The sequence below is a fragment of the Fukomys damarensis genome, unplaced genomic scaffold, assembly GCF_012274545.1.
Source record: "Fukomys damarensis isolate Sample0158 unplaced genomic scaffold, DMR_v1.0_HiC HiC_scaffold_18, whole genome shotgun sequence".
In the NCBI taxonomy this organism is placed as follows: Eukaryota; Metazoa; Chordata; class Mammalia; order Rodentia; family Bathyergidae; genus Fukomys; species Fukomys damarensis.
The window spans coordinates 10407550-10423863 of NW_022900930.1; the positions used below are offsets into that span (position 1 = coordinate 10407550).

General features: G+C 39.7%; 1 protein-coding gene and 1 long non-coding RNA gene across 5 annotated transcripts in view; one reads left to right on the forward strand and one right to left on the reverse strand.

Annotated features, from left to right (window-relative positions):
* Positions 1-7204, forward strand: part of LOC104860832 — a 9467-nt gene extending 2263 nt beyond the window's left edge. For both annotated transcript variants that reach the window (XR_779805.3, XR_779803.3), the window contains 2 exons: positions 1630-1819; positions 3970-7204. This is a non-coding gene — a long non-coding RNA (uncharacterized LOC104860832). The remainder of the gene's footprint in view (positions 1-1629; positions 1820-3969) is intronic.
* Positions 7205-7240: 36 nt separating this feature from the next.
* Ubxn8 (UBX domain protein 8) overlaps positions 7241-16314 on the reverse strand; it is a 34428-nt gene continuing 25354 nt past the window's right edge. For all 3 annotated transcript variants that reach the window (XM_019207276.2, XM_010622120.3, XM_019207278.2), the window contains 4 exons: positions 15648-15785; positions 14430-14471; positions 10275-10349; positions 7241-8060 (listed from right to left, as the gene is read on the reverse strand). In XM_019207276.2, coding sequence (XP_019062821.1) covers positions 7893-8060; positions 10275-10349; positions 14430-14471; positions 15648-15785 — 423 coding nt within the window. In that variant the 3' untranslated portion in view covers positions 7241-7892. The remainder of the gene's footprint in view (positions 8061-10274; positions 10350-14429; positions 14472-15647; positions 15786-16314) is intronic.

Genomic DNA, 16314 nt, shown 5'->3' on the forward strand with positions numbered 1-16314 from the left:
TCAAAAAAAAAAAAAAAAAAAAAGTCTGAGTCTGCCTATTGGTCCACAGTAGCTTTGCTGAAGAGCCAGCAATTGGTGTGTTGGAAAGGAACAAACCCCACACCACTGATTACAGCAGAAGCCTCAGTGATCCATGACAGTGCGACATCTTTGATGGCAAGACAGTAGTGCAGCTAAGGGCAGCAGGACTCAGTACAGAAAACTCCCCTAGAGACAAAAACTAGTCCATGCAAAGAAATAAATTTCCCATTAATCTACGAGCTGTTCTTGCTAGAATGTTTCATTCCCTGTTGCTAGGAACCTGCTCGTATCAGTACTCTGCACTCCACCGTTCCCTGCCCCTTCTGTAAGCTGCATGTTCAATAAATAGTGGAAAGCTCCAGGGGGTGTCTTAGCCCGATAAGATGTTTGACCATCCTGGGCCACCCATTTAGGCATTAAGATCTTGTCTTTTTAATCCCGCTGCCATACCCTTGGTCAGATGATTTGGGGTCTGATCAGCCTCTAGTAGGTAACAGTCTGGAAGAATTTTGAGGAGCAACCTAGAAAAAGCCTTGATCACTGAAATCAGCATTAAGATTGATTCTGATAAGGGCTGGGGATTTAGCTCAGTGGTGTTGGGTGCTGCCACCTGCCTCGCAATTGCAAGGCCTGAGCGCTATCCCCAGTACCCCCCAAAAAAAGTGATTCTGATGAGAGGTCAGAAGAAATGGAGAGAAAGACTGGACTTAAGAGATTCCTTCCTGAGTGGTATCTGTGGCCATACCACCCTGACCTTGCCCACTCTTGTGTGGAAGAGGGTTTAGATCTAAACCATAATGTATATGTTTCCTATAGGCAGCATATAGTTGAATTTTAAAAATTCAATCTAATACTCTTCGTTTATAGGAGATCTCATTGTATAGCCCAGGTTGGTCTCACACACTTGGAACTCAAGTGAGTTTCCTGCCTTAGCCTCCCCAGTAGCTGGAAGTATAGGTACACACAACTGCACCTCACCTAACAGTCTTTGCTTTTAACTAGGGATATTTAGAATATTCACCACCGATGTGATTATTGGTGTGGTTAGGTTTTTTTGGCGGGGGGTGGTGGGGTGAGTGGTGGTGGTACTGGAGATCAAACTTGGGTCCTTGTGCTTGTGAGGCAGTTGGTGGCACCACTGAGCTAAATCCCCAGCCCAGGTGTGGTTAAGTTTTAATAAGTCATCTTGCTGTTTTTTATTTATCCTATTTCTTTCCTGTTTTCTGGATTCTTTTGGATTAATTCAATATTTTTTTATTCCGTTTATCTCATCATGGCAAGTTAGGAATAACTCTTTATTACTTTAATTAATTCTTTGGAATTTGTGATACACGTTGTTAACAACATAGTGATATTGTACCACTCGACCTATGGAATAAGATTCTTATAATGAGGCCAGGGATTTAGCTCAGTGGTTCCACTGCCTGCCTCACAAGTACAAGGTCCTGAGTTAGATCTCCGGTACCAGGAAAAAAAAAAGACTCTCACAATAGTACACTTCCCAACTTGATGCTTTTCTGGTCATATGTTTTCATTTGACATATATTATAAATCTCTTGGAATATTACTTTTGTTTAAACAGTAAATTGTCTTTTTGTTTGTGTACAGTGCTGAAGATCAGAACCCAGGGCCTCAAGTATTCAAGGCAAAGCAAGCCAGCAAGCTCTACCCAAGCTACATCCTCTGACCCCTAAAAATTTATCTTTTAAAGTGATTTAAATAAGAAAAGCATTTTATGTATTAATTGGTGTAAAATATGTGCTGTTTACAATACAGTATTCTTCATTGTTTTGTGTAGGTAAGTATTTTCACCAGGCATAATTTTTCTGTTCTAAGGACTTAAATTTCTTGTAGTGCAAGTCTTCTGGTAATGAAGTCCTTCAGCTCTTGTGTGTCTAACATTTTTGGGGGGCATAGGGTTATTGCTATTTTTTGCTGGGTGTAGAGGTACATGTCTAATCCCAGCTGAGGGAGCAATGGTATGGGAGACCCCTATTTTCTGCCTTTCTCCCAGGGCAGAGAAACTCCGTTATCTCCTATTCTCCCAGCAGCAATAAATATTTGCCTGAATTCTGGTAGAGTAAGATGGGGTCAGCCGGGCCTGATGGCACACACCTGTAATGCCAGCACTCGGGAGGCTGAGGCAGGAGGATTGCTGTGAGTTCGAGACCAGCCTGGGCTACATAGTGAGTTCCAGTTCAGTCTCAACTACATAGTGAGACCCTGTCTCAAAAAAAACAAAACAAAAAAAAGATGGGGTTAGGGCCGGGGACTTAGCTCAGCGGTTCGGTGGCCTGCCTTGCAAGCACAAGGACCCGAGTTCAATCCCCGGTACCAAAAAAAAAAAAAAAAAAGATGGGGTTAGGTGCTAGTCTTCCAAGAACAGTGGCCCTTCGCTAGTTATCTGTGGGTCATATACTTTCTGTGCCTTCCCAAGCAACTTAAGGATCAGAAAACCTTACAGAGCTTTTGTGCTGGTTGCCCCATAGCTACCAGTAGCCACCTAGTTAGCCTGTTCCAAGGTTGGCTTTCTTTGGGGTGTCTGTCTGATCCCAGGGCGTTTCTGACCATTTTCATTGCATGTTTTAAAAATAATCAGAAGTATTTTCTTTTTTTTTCTTCTCTCTCTCTCAGATAGGGTCTTGCCGAGTTGCCTAGGCTGGTCTTGAACTTGTCCATCTGCATCAGCCTCTCCACTGCTGGAGTTAATAGGTGTGCACCATCACACCACATCCCCTATACCCCCTTTAAAAACTTTTTTGTTTTGTTTTGTTTTGTTTTCGAGACAGGGTCTTGTTAAGTCTCTCAATTGCCCAAGCTGGGGTTGAACATCTGGCATCATACTCTTTAATGTCCTGAAGATGTAGGACTTTAACATTTTCACTTTCACTCTTTCATTGAAGGATATTTTAAGTTGAAATAGGCTTAAGAACTGAGCCTGGACAATTTAGTGAGAGCTTATAGGTCATTTGACAAATCTGTCTTTTAATTTTAAGTCTGTTGATAACCCTTTAACATTTAATCATGAAAAGTTTTACAGAAGTTGAATATAAATCCCCCCATGTATTTATCACTTAGCTTTGATATTACTCTCACAATCATTCTGAAGCAAATTTTAGCCAGTTTCTATCATACTTTAGCATGTTACCTTTTGTTTGTTTGTTTGTTTTTTGGTACTAGGGATTGAACTTGGGTCCTTGTGCTTGCAAGGATCTAAATCCCCGACCCTAGCATGTTACCTTTAAAGCTAAGTTGCTTCCTTTCCCTCCTCTCCCTCCTCCCTCTTTCTCAGTTTCATAGCTACAAAAATTAATCCATTCATCTTGTTTCTAACTTTTCCATCTCATTGCAACGGGGCTATAGTAAACACATGTCCGGCTTCTGATTTTTGTATTAGAAACTGGTGATATGGAGGACTTTATTCCACAAATTTTAGGAGCTGTTTGCTAAGTACTAAAATTGGGCCTGTTAAAATGATAGCAGTATTCTTGGAAATGTATGTGAACAACTGAAACTGGAGCCTCTGAAATTCTATGATCAAGTGGGTTTAGAAATATCCATTCTAAGCCAGGTGTGGTGGCGCACACCTGTGACCCCAGTACTTGGGAAGGCTGAGGCAGGATTGCTGCGAGTTCCAGGCCAGCCTGGACTACGTAGCAAGACCTTGTTTTTTTTTTTTTAAAAAAAAAAGTCCATTCTTTTTCTTTTGCATTTCTATTTGCATTTGAGTCTTATTTTCAAAGAATAATAGAAGCTTGCTGAATTTTTGAAATGAATCTTAAGAGAAATCAGCACCTATAGAAACCAAAAACATCTACGCAGACAAGTAAAAGTCATTCCTAAGGACTTTGTATTGTTTGAGGAAATGCCCTGAATATTTCCTATATTATTTAGTGCTACATAACAGATTTCCCCAAAACTTAGTAACTAAAAACCTTTATTTTGCAGTTTCTATGATGAGGCATCCAGGAGCAGCTCAGCAACCCTCGTGAGGTTGCTGTCAGCCAGAGCCCAGCATGAGGGTGCATGCACACTTGTAATCGCAGCACTCAGGAGGCTGAGGCAGGAGGGCCACATGTTCAAGGCTGGCTTGGGCCATGTAGCAAGATCCTGTCTCATACAGCAGCAGCAATAACAAAAACGATGTCAGCCAGACTTACAGTCTCTGAAGCCATGCCTGCAGCTAGAGGATTAACTCCAAGCACACTTAGGTGCAATGAGGAAAAGAACTCCAAACCTGTTAGATGTCAGATGTGCCGAGTTTGTGTTATCACAACATCAAGGAATAAAGTTGCAAACCAAAGGAGGAGGGGTTGAGAGAGTTATTGGAAAGAACAGCTTCTGGATTTCCAAGAGAAGTCCTGAGTTGGTGGCACTGAGGCTCTTTATTAGGGGTATTTTTTACAGTAGAAGCACAATGTGGGTTCAACTACAGTTAACCTGTAATAGGATTACAAGTATACTGGGAAGCAAAGCACATAGCGAGGATGCATGATAAGCATCATTCATCATTAACTTTAGCTTGTTAGAACTTCTCATAGAACAAAGGGATTCCTGGAAAGGGGTGGGGGAGTATGGGTCCAGATGTTCTGGTCTCCCACCTAAGCATCTGATACATCTCTGGGCTCCCTGGACTAGGTGCTGCTGACTACAGTATAATCTGTAAAGCTGCTCTTTATCTCTAGGGAGGCTTGTACGCCGAGATATTGTATCCCCATTCCAAGGGCTGCCTGGCTGTCTTCAGGTTGGCCTCCAGCCACAATCCTGGTGTGTCTCGTCTTCTTTACTTACTCCCTCAAGGGCCCAATCCTTCTCTGACTGCCTGTTAATTTCTATCTAATTTAGCTCTCTATAATACAGGGAACTATTGGCATAAGGTTTCCGTTCTAGACACGTGGTCTCTTCTGGGTTATTAACATGGTTTCCACCAGAACAGGTGAGAAGAGACAAAGGGAAAGAGAGAAGCAGGGTAGAAGTGCAGTCTTTATAATTCTTGAAGAAAATATGTACCATTTCTTGTCAATTCTGCTGATCCACCCTGGCACATGGTGGGAAAGGGCAGCACAGTGAATGCCAAAAGCAAGTACTGGGACCTATCTTGTTTGCTGGCTTCCAGTCTACCCTCTAATCCCCAGTGATTTTCTGACATGAAAACACATTTCCTCCATCCCAAGAAACACAGAAGCCTCCTGCTATTAAGATATGAGCTCAAAAGTTCAGGATTTTATTATGTACATGATTAAGTCTATGGACAGATGAGAGACTCCTAGGGTGTGATCTTCCCTCTCCCCCAGTGCTGGGCATTGAGCCCAGGGCCTGGCACATGCTAGGTAAGATCTCTACCCCCAAGCTACACCCCCAGCCCTAGGTACAGCTCACAAACACAACTCCTGACCTACATGTCTAACAAGAGACAAGTTAGGGCCGCTCCCCATATCCAGCATACTATCATGGGACAGACAAAATTCCCACGGATATTCCTGTTCAGAGCTGTTCAAAATAGAAGTCATATACAAGTTACTGATTCACAAGTGATTCTAAAATCCAGTTAGGCAAGTGTTAGAAGCACTCAGTCCTATTCCTGAGGAAATGACTCCATGACTTTCACCTTTGTCCTGGGAGGCCTTGGTTTCACCTTTGTAGTCATTTTACATGAAAGGTGGCACAACTTTACCGCAAAACATTTTTCTTTATTTCTCCCCAGTAAAATTTTGGGGAATCAAGAAAGTTTTTAACCTCTGGAAGAGTTCACGGTGACCATGTTACTACTGATGAAATTATTTCATTTATTTAGTTAATTTTAGAAATAAGATCTTGCTGCCCAGTCTGGCCCTGAACTCCTGGGCTCAATCTATTTTCCTGCCTCAGTAGTCCCAAGTACCTAGCACTACATTTGGGTGCCATCACACCGAGCAGGTGATGTAATATTTATAGAACGTTTGAGTTGTCTGTGAATCTTACTCTATGCCATTAACCTTGATATTTCTCAGGCCTAAACAAAGGATTTTATAGACATGCCTTTACCCTCATTTTTAAATGACATTTTCCTGAGAATGCCCTGGATTTGAGCTTTGCTGTGAAGCCATTTGTCAAGTGGTGAGGCTGGCTGCTTTAGGTGAGCCCTGGTTCCTTTTTAACAATCCTTTAGCTCATCCCTCTCATTTTACTGTAAGCACCAAGAAGAAAACAAGTGGCGTTTTCACTACTCTGGTTGGAAATACATTCTTAGCTACACCAATTAATTCATTCTACATATTTTTCCACATAATTGTTGGTGTTTCTGAACTTCCTGCCACTGTTAGCCAGTAACATTGTCCCCCAACTCCTCCCTCAAAACTATCCAACACTTTCTTATCCAGTTTCAAGGCACTTCAGGCTTCCACTAACACTTCTTTTCAAAGCTTATTCCTGCCCCCCCTCAAAGTCCCTCTCACATTTTAGAATTGTGTTATGGTAGCACCTCTGTATGTTACTTATTGCTGCATTACAAATGAGATCAAGCCCTAGCTGCCCAAAACATTTAGTCTCACAAATCCTGAGGGCAGAGAATCTGGGAGCATCTTAGCCAGGTCGTTCTAAGGGTTCTCAAGAAGTTGAACTCAAGCTTGTTGACCTGAGTTGTAGTCTCTATGCTATTCGTGCTTATTTCTGGGTACAGGATTATGGCAGAATTTTTTTTATATAAGGTTTGGAAGATCTTATATAATTAATAACTTCTAATGTGGCGTAGTTCAGACAAAAAGTTAAAAGTTGAGACTACTTACTCATATTTTCACACATGTATTAAGCATCTACTATATAGTAAGTACTTCTTCAGGGAAAAAAGCCATAGCTTTTCCCCAAGATCTTACTCGGGAAAATAAGAATAGTCACAATATGGTGTAATAAACTCCACAGTAAAGTATAAAGAAGTGTTAAATGAAGGGTAACACACAGAGGAGTCAGGTGAGCAAAAAGAAATGGGGTGAGCATGGGGAAAAGGAGTGACTATAATAAAATCAATAGCCTTTTATACTCAGTTTGAACATGGTAATTATAGTGCATGAGTATACCATTATAGGTATATGAGCAAAAAAGGAAGTGATGAGATACTGTAAAAAAATCTCACCATTGTTTTAATACTTTCGTAGTTTTCCACCTGGAACATGGTAAATGTTACAATTAATACAAGGTAAAATTATATACATTGCAGATATCAGTCAAATAAACAATACCTTCCTTTCACAAGAACAGTAAAGACAAGTTTTTAAATTGAAATAACTGTAGAATAAAGACTCCTACTTACATGATTTTAAAGGTCTGAATGAATTATAAAATAGTCACTATGGGGTTCAGGATTAAAGAGGCAGAAGCCAAAAATGTTTTTTGGGTTTTTTGTTTTATTTTGTTTTGTTTTTTGGTACCGGGGAGCGAACTCTGGATCTTGCACTTGCAAGGCAAGCGGCATAACCACTGAGCCAAATCCCCGGCCCCCAAAAATGTTTTTAACAGAAATGATGGCAGTTGTGAAGAAATATAAGTTAAGTGCTTTCTTACATATATTGTTACCGGAATCTTTTTTTTTTTGTACCAGGGATCGAACTCGGGTCCTTGCGCTTGGGAGGCAGCCGGTGGAACAACTGAGCTAAATCCCTGGTCCTGTTACCCCATTCTTATTTGGTACATTATAAGATGGCACATTCCAAAACATACATGCAGATATTAATCTTTTTCAATCCTTTACACCAGTATATTCCTATGTGTTATGAATTTAAAGTGTTTACTGCCTTAAGCTTAGTCAAGGTACAGCATGATTTTAACATCTGTTCCTGAACTGTTAGGTCACACAGTATAACTGGTTTAATGTAGAACAGGTAGTTCTCATTTCTTTACTAATTGCTCTGTTCTTTCTCTTCCACGATGAGTAGAGTATCTGTAGTTACTCCTATGTCAGCCAGTGACCAGCCTCCCTCTACTTCCACAAGTCTTCTGGGAAAGGAAGTGAAAAGGCTATATAGGGATGTGTGGTACCCAATTTTCACCATCCAGGCAAATAAAACCTACAAGATAAAAAGCTCTGTCATTACCAAATACTATACACACTTGTGTTCCTTTGGATCACCCTGATGATTTTTACATTGTGTAATGACCCTGTGAGTAATGAGACAGAACTTTCACTCTGCAAAATAACTTTTTCTGGAGTTTACAGGAAAATGATGTTCTCTGCTTTCCGTATCCCTGCTGTGAGAAGTTCTGCTTTACAATGCCCCTATGCCATGCTGCCCTGCCTTAGAACCAGCCAACTATGCATTGAAACCTCTACAAACTGTAAGCCAAAATAAACCTCCCCTCCTTTAATGAGTGGGTATCTGGTATTGTGTTTCAGTGACAAGAAAGTGGCTAAGACAGATTTTGGTATTAGAGAAATGGGGTTGTTACTGTGATACTACCTCACCATGTGATTCAGAAGCCTTTGGAATGGGTTCATGCAAGGAGTTTGCAACAGTTTGGAGATGCCGGCTGAAGCAGCCCTACAATGCTGCAAATTGAGTGTGATGGGAAATTCTGGTCAGAGCTCAGAAGACGGAATGCCAAAAGACACAGATGGTAACGACCAGGTTCAGGGGTTTCATTTGGGAACAAGAACTCCATTGGCTCAGAGCTTTGTCACGATGAATATGTCCAGGCCCCGGAGATTCTGTTTTTGTTGTTTGAGACAGGGTTTCACTATATGTAGTTCAGGCTGACCTCAACTTGACTTAACTCGCAGTGATACTCTTTGCTCAGGCTCCCAAATGCTGGGATTATAGGAATATGCCACCACATCCAGCTATGATATCCCAACTTGCCCTGGGTGCTAACGTTTCCTGTCACGAAGAGTCTCATAAAAATGATCAAAGTTTCCACATACTGTTCCCTACAAGCAATGGCAGCCTCAAAATATAGAATATTTAAAGTGGAGGATTTAGCTCAGTGGTCTGCCACCACCTGGGAAGCACAAGGTCCCGTGTTCAATCCCTGGCACCAAAAAATAAATAAATATTATATTTGTGTGTGTGTATATACACATACATATGTATGTGTATATATTAACAAATCATGTTTTGTTATTTTAAGAAAGGTAAGTAACAGTTTTCTATTCCTAACTTCAGCTGCTAGCTGCCATCCAAGAACCTACTGATATTCTGTGTACCAAAAGTATATCTATCTATGTCATAATTTTTAAACTTCCATTATTTTCCAATATAGGGATATACCTTAATTTATCAAATCCCTACTAACACATAACTTTGATCACTTCTTATTTTCCTAGAATAAATGATCATAAATCAAATAACTGGGTCGAAAGACGTAATTTTAAATTTTTTAAAATACAATAATTAATTCTCACAGGGACATGGCCCAATTTATATTCAGATTAATAAGTTAGGAGAATCCACTTTCCCCCATATGCTTGCAAAAACTGGATATTATTTCCTTTTCTTCTTTGATAGTGTACTAAGTAGAAAATGGTGTTTCACCCAGGTGTAGTGGCACATGCCTGTAATTCCAGCACTCAGGAGGCTAAAGCAAGAGAATTGCTGCAAATTTAAAGCTAGTCTGGACTACACAGTGAGTTCAAGTTCAGCCTGAACTACATAGTGAAATCCTGTCTCAAAACAAAACAAAAGAAATGGCAATTATGATGGAATAAGTGTAGGGGTGGTATTTTGAGGAAGATTAATGGCAGTGTCTCTTTTATTATACATTTTTAAAATTTAAAAATTCACTATGCATTCTGATGCTCGTGTATGTGTTAGATGGGTATGGTGTAAACCCAGCTACTCTGGAGCAAGGATGATCACAAGTTCAGAACACCCTAGTCAATTTAGCTAGACCTTGTTTCAAAATAAAAAAAGGTCTGGGATCTAGTTCAGTGGTAGAACACTCGCACAAAATCAGCAAGGCCCTTTGTTCAATTTCCAGTATTAGGAAAAAAAGTGGGGGATTACACTGAAGTGAAGGACTTAGCAAAGTTTGAAGGCAAAGATCACAACTCAGAGAAGCTGGCCATGCCTACTTATACAGACACACCCCTGTAATCCCATATTCTGAGACACTAAAGCAAGAGAATTGCAGGTTTGAGCCCAGCCTAGGGACTTAGTGAGACCCTGTTTCAAAAATTTTCTTAAAATAATAATATAAAAAGGGCTGTGAATGTAGCTCCATGTGAAAGTCCTTGGTTCGATCTTAAGTAATGAAAAGAAAAACCCTCAAAATACAAATTCTCTCACCTGTGAACTACAAGACTTAAAAAACCTTCTCCTCAAGATTTTCCCATTTCGACATCGCAGAGCAACAGTAACTACCTGAGGAATAAAAATGTTCAGATCAGAATTCTGATCCAAACCAAAAATTCAATTTGTCATTATTAATTACTACTGTAGGAAACATCTGTAATCAAAAAAGCTCACATAGAAATTTGTAGAAATTTAGCTCTGAGAGTGGCAGAGCAACATCAGGGTCCAGATGAACTTCACCCTAAACACAGAAATAATTCTTCCAAAATCGAAAAGTAAACATCATCTTACTGACTCGGGTCAGTAACAGCCTTCCAAAGAGGACACCAGAGACTAAGTGTATCTGCCTTCCTGGATACTATCCAGATTACAGCTGGCTTCCAGAGTGACCTACCAAAACAAGAAGACCCAGTGCAACCCATAGTCTACAGACGAGAAAAACACTAGGCTGGAAGGAAGCCAAAAGTTACCCATCCAACTGCCTTTGCAGGCTGCATACCATCTCCATCTTTCCAGGCGTGTGAGAGACAGAGCCAGAGTTGGCCTGGGTAATGAAGCTCAGGAAGCCCACCCTGCCTCACAGCAGCTGTATCTGCTCCACATACTGAATCCCCCAATAATCTTCCCTTTGATAAAACAAACACCTAAAAAGAGCTTGCAAACTGCTACTATACTAATGACAATTATAAAAGAAGGTAATGAATTAACTTATTCTGAAATTCATTATGTACCTGACAAGAAACTTTTTTTTTTTTGGTACCAAGAATAGAACTTGGGTCCTTGTGCTTGCAAGGCAGATGCTGGAACCACTGAGCTGAATCCCCGCCCTGAGAACCCTTTCTTACGTCTTAACATCATCAACTGTCTAAGGAGCTATTTGTAAATGGGGCTTAAGAGCAGCTCCTCCCTCAGGAAAGTTACATTAAGATTCCAATAATGAATGTAACTGTACTGTATACCTAAAATGTACCAATAAACTCAATGAGGAAAAGAAAAATCAGGCTGCACGGGCTGGGGATTAAGCTCAGTGATTCTGCTGCCTGCCTCGCAAGCATAAGGGCCGTAGCAAAACTACAGTTAAAATTTAGTGAATATTTTTCCTTATGATAAGATAAATATTTGAGAGAAATGAAGTCCGGTGATTATTCTGTTACAATACTGGGAAGGTTGGTTGTACAGTTTCTCCTACTATTACTGACAGTGGAGTAGGCTTACAGCTAGAATGTGTGGGCTGCAATTCATACTGGGAAAAAAAAAATCTTCTGAGCCGGGTGTGGCAGCACATGCCTATAATCCTGGCACTCCGAGAGGCTGAGGCAGGAGGCCACCATGGACTGCATAGTGAGTTCAAGGTAAGCCTGAACTTACACAGTAAGACCATCTAAAAAAAAAAAAAAAAAAAAAGTGCTTGCTTCAGCAGCACATATACTAAAAAAGAAAAAACTCAGGGTCCCAAATAAAAACTGTTAAGTGAAATTGGATTTAAAATTAAAATTTGTTTAAGACAGCATCCAACAATAATGAAAATAGTTGCTGTGATAATATGGTAACTTTATATGATGATTTACAAAATTACTTTCAAATTACCTTAAATTCTAAGATTCCTGTCTTTAAAAGCAGAACAGTAACGTACAGTGACTATTTGAGAGTTCTGGACTCTATTTTCTCATCTCAGACTGAAGAAATCTAACCATCTCCATATTTTAGAACTCTATTTAAACTACAATAGTGAACACTTAAATCATATGTACTGCTTAAGTGAGTACTGCGTTAGTTTCCAGACACGCCCCTCTACTATCAAATCCACATTAGTTCCCTCATCTTCTAGTCCACTCCTTTCCATTCAGGCTTCCAGTAAAACAGGAATTTTCTTATATAGCTTATTATTAGAGAGTCACAGTTACTTCACATACAGAAAAAATATACAGACAGATGACAGCAAAAGCTTCATCTATTTCTGACATCTTTTAAAATGAGTGTTAGTTCCATCTCCAACCAAATAGAATTATAAAAATGTCGCTCTGTGAATACTCCCATATAGTAGATCAAACTTTAATAAGGAAATAGAATTTCCTTATATATATCATATATATATCATAAAACTTATGCAGAGACTTAAATATGTTTGTATGACAGGAGCAGGCTAATAGGTATGATGATATGTAATGATGTCATGTGAAATGTAATGATTAGGATACCAGGTTGAAATCATTAGGTTGATAAAACAGGAAAGAGTATTTTTCAGAATGCCAAAAACATGACTATATAATATAGAAAGAAAAACATCCCAGTCAGGCATGATGGTACGTGCCTATAATCCCCAGCACTTGGGAGGCTAAGGCAGGAGGATTGCCTAAAGTTTGAGGCCAGCCTGAACTACACAGTGAGAACCTGTCTTAAAAAAAAAGAACCTGCCTCACAAGCACAAGGTCCCGTATTCAATCCCTGGTGCCAAAGGAAAAGAAAAAGGGGCTAGGGATTTAGCTCAGTGGTGCCACCATCTGCTTTGCAAGCACAATGTCCTGAGTTTGATCTGCAGTACCCACCCCCACCCCCAAAAAGGAAGGACAGATAGCCCAAAATACCCTTCCTGGCTCTATGTATGCTTTTTTTTTTATGTTAGAAATACTTTATTAGGGTGATAGGACAGAAGATGGATTAGAAGCCACACTCACCAAGAGTGAGTGCTTTTTCTTAACATAATTTTATGATGATGTTTACAATCTTATTTTCACTGTTCTGAAAACTTCTACAATGGACAGGAAAAGATAGGGAGAGAAGTCCAGAGGGACTAGGCCAGTGATGGAGACCCTTTCAGAGCTTTCAATGTTAAAAACAGCCCACCTCCGCACGAGTGCCATAGTTCACCACCACTGGACTAGGCTGACTGTCCAGCACCAGGTCAGTAGACCAGGACTAGAAAGGTAAGGTCTAGATCCATGAGAGGAACAGAATTACTGACAAAATAGGACATTTGAAGTCATCCAGTCTTGTGAATGGCTAATGAGTTAAGTTTTGCACTGAAGTCTTAGAAATGTGCAGTACTCACTGCACAGATAGAAAAATGCCTTGCCCAATGATGAGTCTATTAAAATCAGAATACTCCAGTATTTTTTATCCTTTTCAGGCTCATAAGCCTGAGAATCAAGAAAAATACTGTTTTACATATGACCACCAAAAGGTGGTTTCAAAGCATTCTCTTGACAGCCTGAGGTCTGTAATCTGGACAGTTTAAAAAATGTGTTTCCTAGAAACATATTTATGCTATAAAATGGTTTCTATGGATACAAGGGATTCATGAGGGGTGGCAATCACAACAACATATTTAAGGCATAGATCTCTCTGGTATAATCGGAGATTTGAAGTTTTAAAAAAAATTCTTTTCCTGGGAGTTCAGGATCTGTATTGCTCACTTCATTGTCTCTACATTTGGATGACTTTCAGATTTTTCTCGGCTATCCAAAGTACTAAACTTGAAGTTAAAAAGTGTTGGCAAAAATGAGAACCCCCTAATTGCTTTCATTGTCACCTCAACATCTTTTCCAAGAAGTATGGTAATAATAGTTGCTAACCTTCACGAAATGGAAAGCTGTGACAATTCTCCTGGACACACTGCCCAAATGACGTGCAGGATGTAAAGATGTGTGTTTCCCCTGTGTCTGACAAGTGTCTGTAACTAAGCTGGCCCAGGCCAGGAAGGCAGAGCCGATGATAACAGCAGCTAGGAGGAAGGCAGCTCAGTGTAGGTAGAGGCAAGTCCCAGCCCAGCCCCATAATGCAGACCACTCTGAAAACACATAGCTGCAGTCTTCATCTCTAAAGGAAGAGTTATAATTTGAAGCATCTGCCTATTTTGATTCTGTTTTATTGAACAGTTGACTGCTGACCTAAAGTACTAGAAACGCTTATGTGTACTCTATCGCTGCCTCAGCCTGTGCGTGGGCTCTAAAAAGCAATGCAGCCAACAGAAAGCTTCTAAAACAAGACTCAGCTGAGGAATCTGAAATGGTGCCATATTCAAAACAAGACTTAATTACAGTGCAGTCACATGAACATGCTATCTTTTCTCTCTAAACTCACTTGTTGACAAGATATATTTACTTGATGTTAGACAAAACGGAGAATATAATTTTTAGAAAATAAGCTTACTTCCTTAGCTGTTTCAGAAGGTTCTTCAGGTAAGTCAGGAACCTAAAGAAATGTAAATAAGTGTTAGTGAAAGAAATGTAAACATGTACAAGAATCCTTTAAAAATAGTTGCAATGAGGGGCTGGGGATTTATCTCAGTGTTTCCACCACCTGCCTTGCAAGCACAAGGACCCGAGTTCAATCTCCAGTACCAAAAAAAAAAAAAAAATAGTTGCAATGAGAAGCATTCCTACAGTTTACAGTGTAAATGAAAGCTGGCGCTGGACGCGTAGCTCAGTGGTAGAGCCCTTGACTGGCAGGTGCATTGCCCTGAGTTCATCACCCAGTGAAGAAAAGGAAGGGGGTGGTGAGAGTTCAGTAAACATCTTTGGATAAGCAACTCTGTACTAATAATACATCATAAAAATAAGATTTGAGGTGACAACTACCAATCTATGTGCTAACATAAAAATGTACTGTTTAAAGAAACAGTAAAATACTAATATGAATTAAGTTCAGTAAGATCCTAAAATTACTTAGTATATACCTAAACACATTTTAATGAATACATTTTTTTCTTTTTCCTCATTGACATTCCCGGCGAACTGGGTAGCAAACGTTTTCTCTGGTTGCTTTTGTCATTTACTCATGTTTTCCTGTTTCTATTAATCTATTAAGAAATAAAATGTTGAGACCATTTCCTCTCATAAAATTAACTTTCCATTATTATTAACAGCTTCACTTCCAGGGATCCATTTTTATTTTTTAATACACCATTGTCTTTTTTTTTGGTACCAGGATCAAATTCAGAGCCTTGCACTTGCAAGGCAGGTGGTGGCACCACCGAGCTAACTCCCCAGCCCACACCATTCTGTCTTACACCAATCTGTCTAATAAACACTACTTTCATTTACAAGATAATCCATTTGTTTTCCCTTGGTATCAAAAGTACACAACTATCAACCAGAATTTCCCATCAGCATGAAGGTTATTTAAAAAAAGGAAATTCAACTTTTTGCCAGGTGTGATGTTCATACCTATAATCCCAGCACTTAGGAGGCTGAAGCAAGAGGACTATTTGAAAGTTTGGTTCAGAACCTTAATATTAGTGTTAAAAAAGACAAGTGATTCCTAGTGAAGATAATCATTTCTCAGGTGCTAAGACACGGTCTTCCCCAGTAAACCACCTCAGCCCAGAGAACCACATGGACACAATGAAGTGAACTGGCATTATGCAACCTCTTTCTGCAAGGGGTGGGCAGCAGGTGGCGGAACTTGGGTTGAAGGATTGGGCAAATTTCGTCTCTTAGCGGCTTCTCTGTTTGATGTTTCAAAAGATGTCTGGCCCATGTTTTCAAGCACCAAATCTTCATCACCCTGGTAAAAAATAACAGAAAATTTCTTTCCATCAATTTTATTCTATACACAATGATTATTTATTTTACTATAATGGCATTTCTATTTAAAAAGTTATCATTAGACCCCCCCCATAAAAATTAAAGCCTTCTCTCTTTGGTTAATATCTTGCAGAAACCACCATAAGCTTATCAAGTTCTGGAGTTTCCTCTGACAGACAAGAGGCTCATGGGGCCCTCTGCATCTCATGAGCTCCTAAGCTGCTCAGTGGGATAGTAGAAAGAAAAATGATGAATGATACCCTAAAATAAGTAAGACAGTATTAAGGAGTATGTTTTCAAAGACTGTGAAAATAGAGTATGTGTAGAACCCTATGTCTTCATATATGACCATATAAAATTTCCACAGCTGACTGTGGTCTTGTATCTAATTATATATAAACAGTCTAGTTTTCAAATTCAAATTTTGATCTTCCATTTTAACTAATCATGTGAGGAGACAAAATATTTTTTTCCAGAACTTACACAGAGTACTTTCTTTTGGAAGGTTT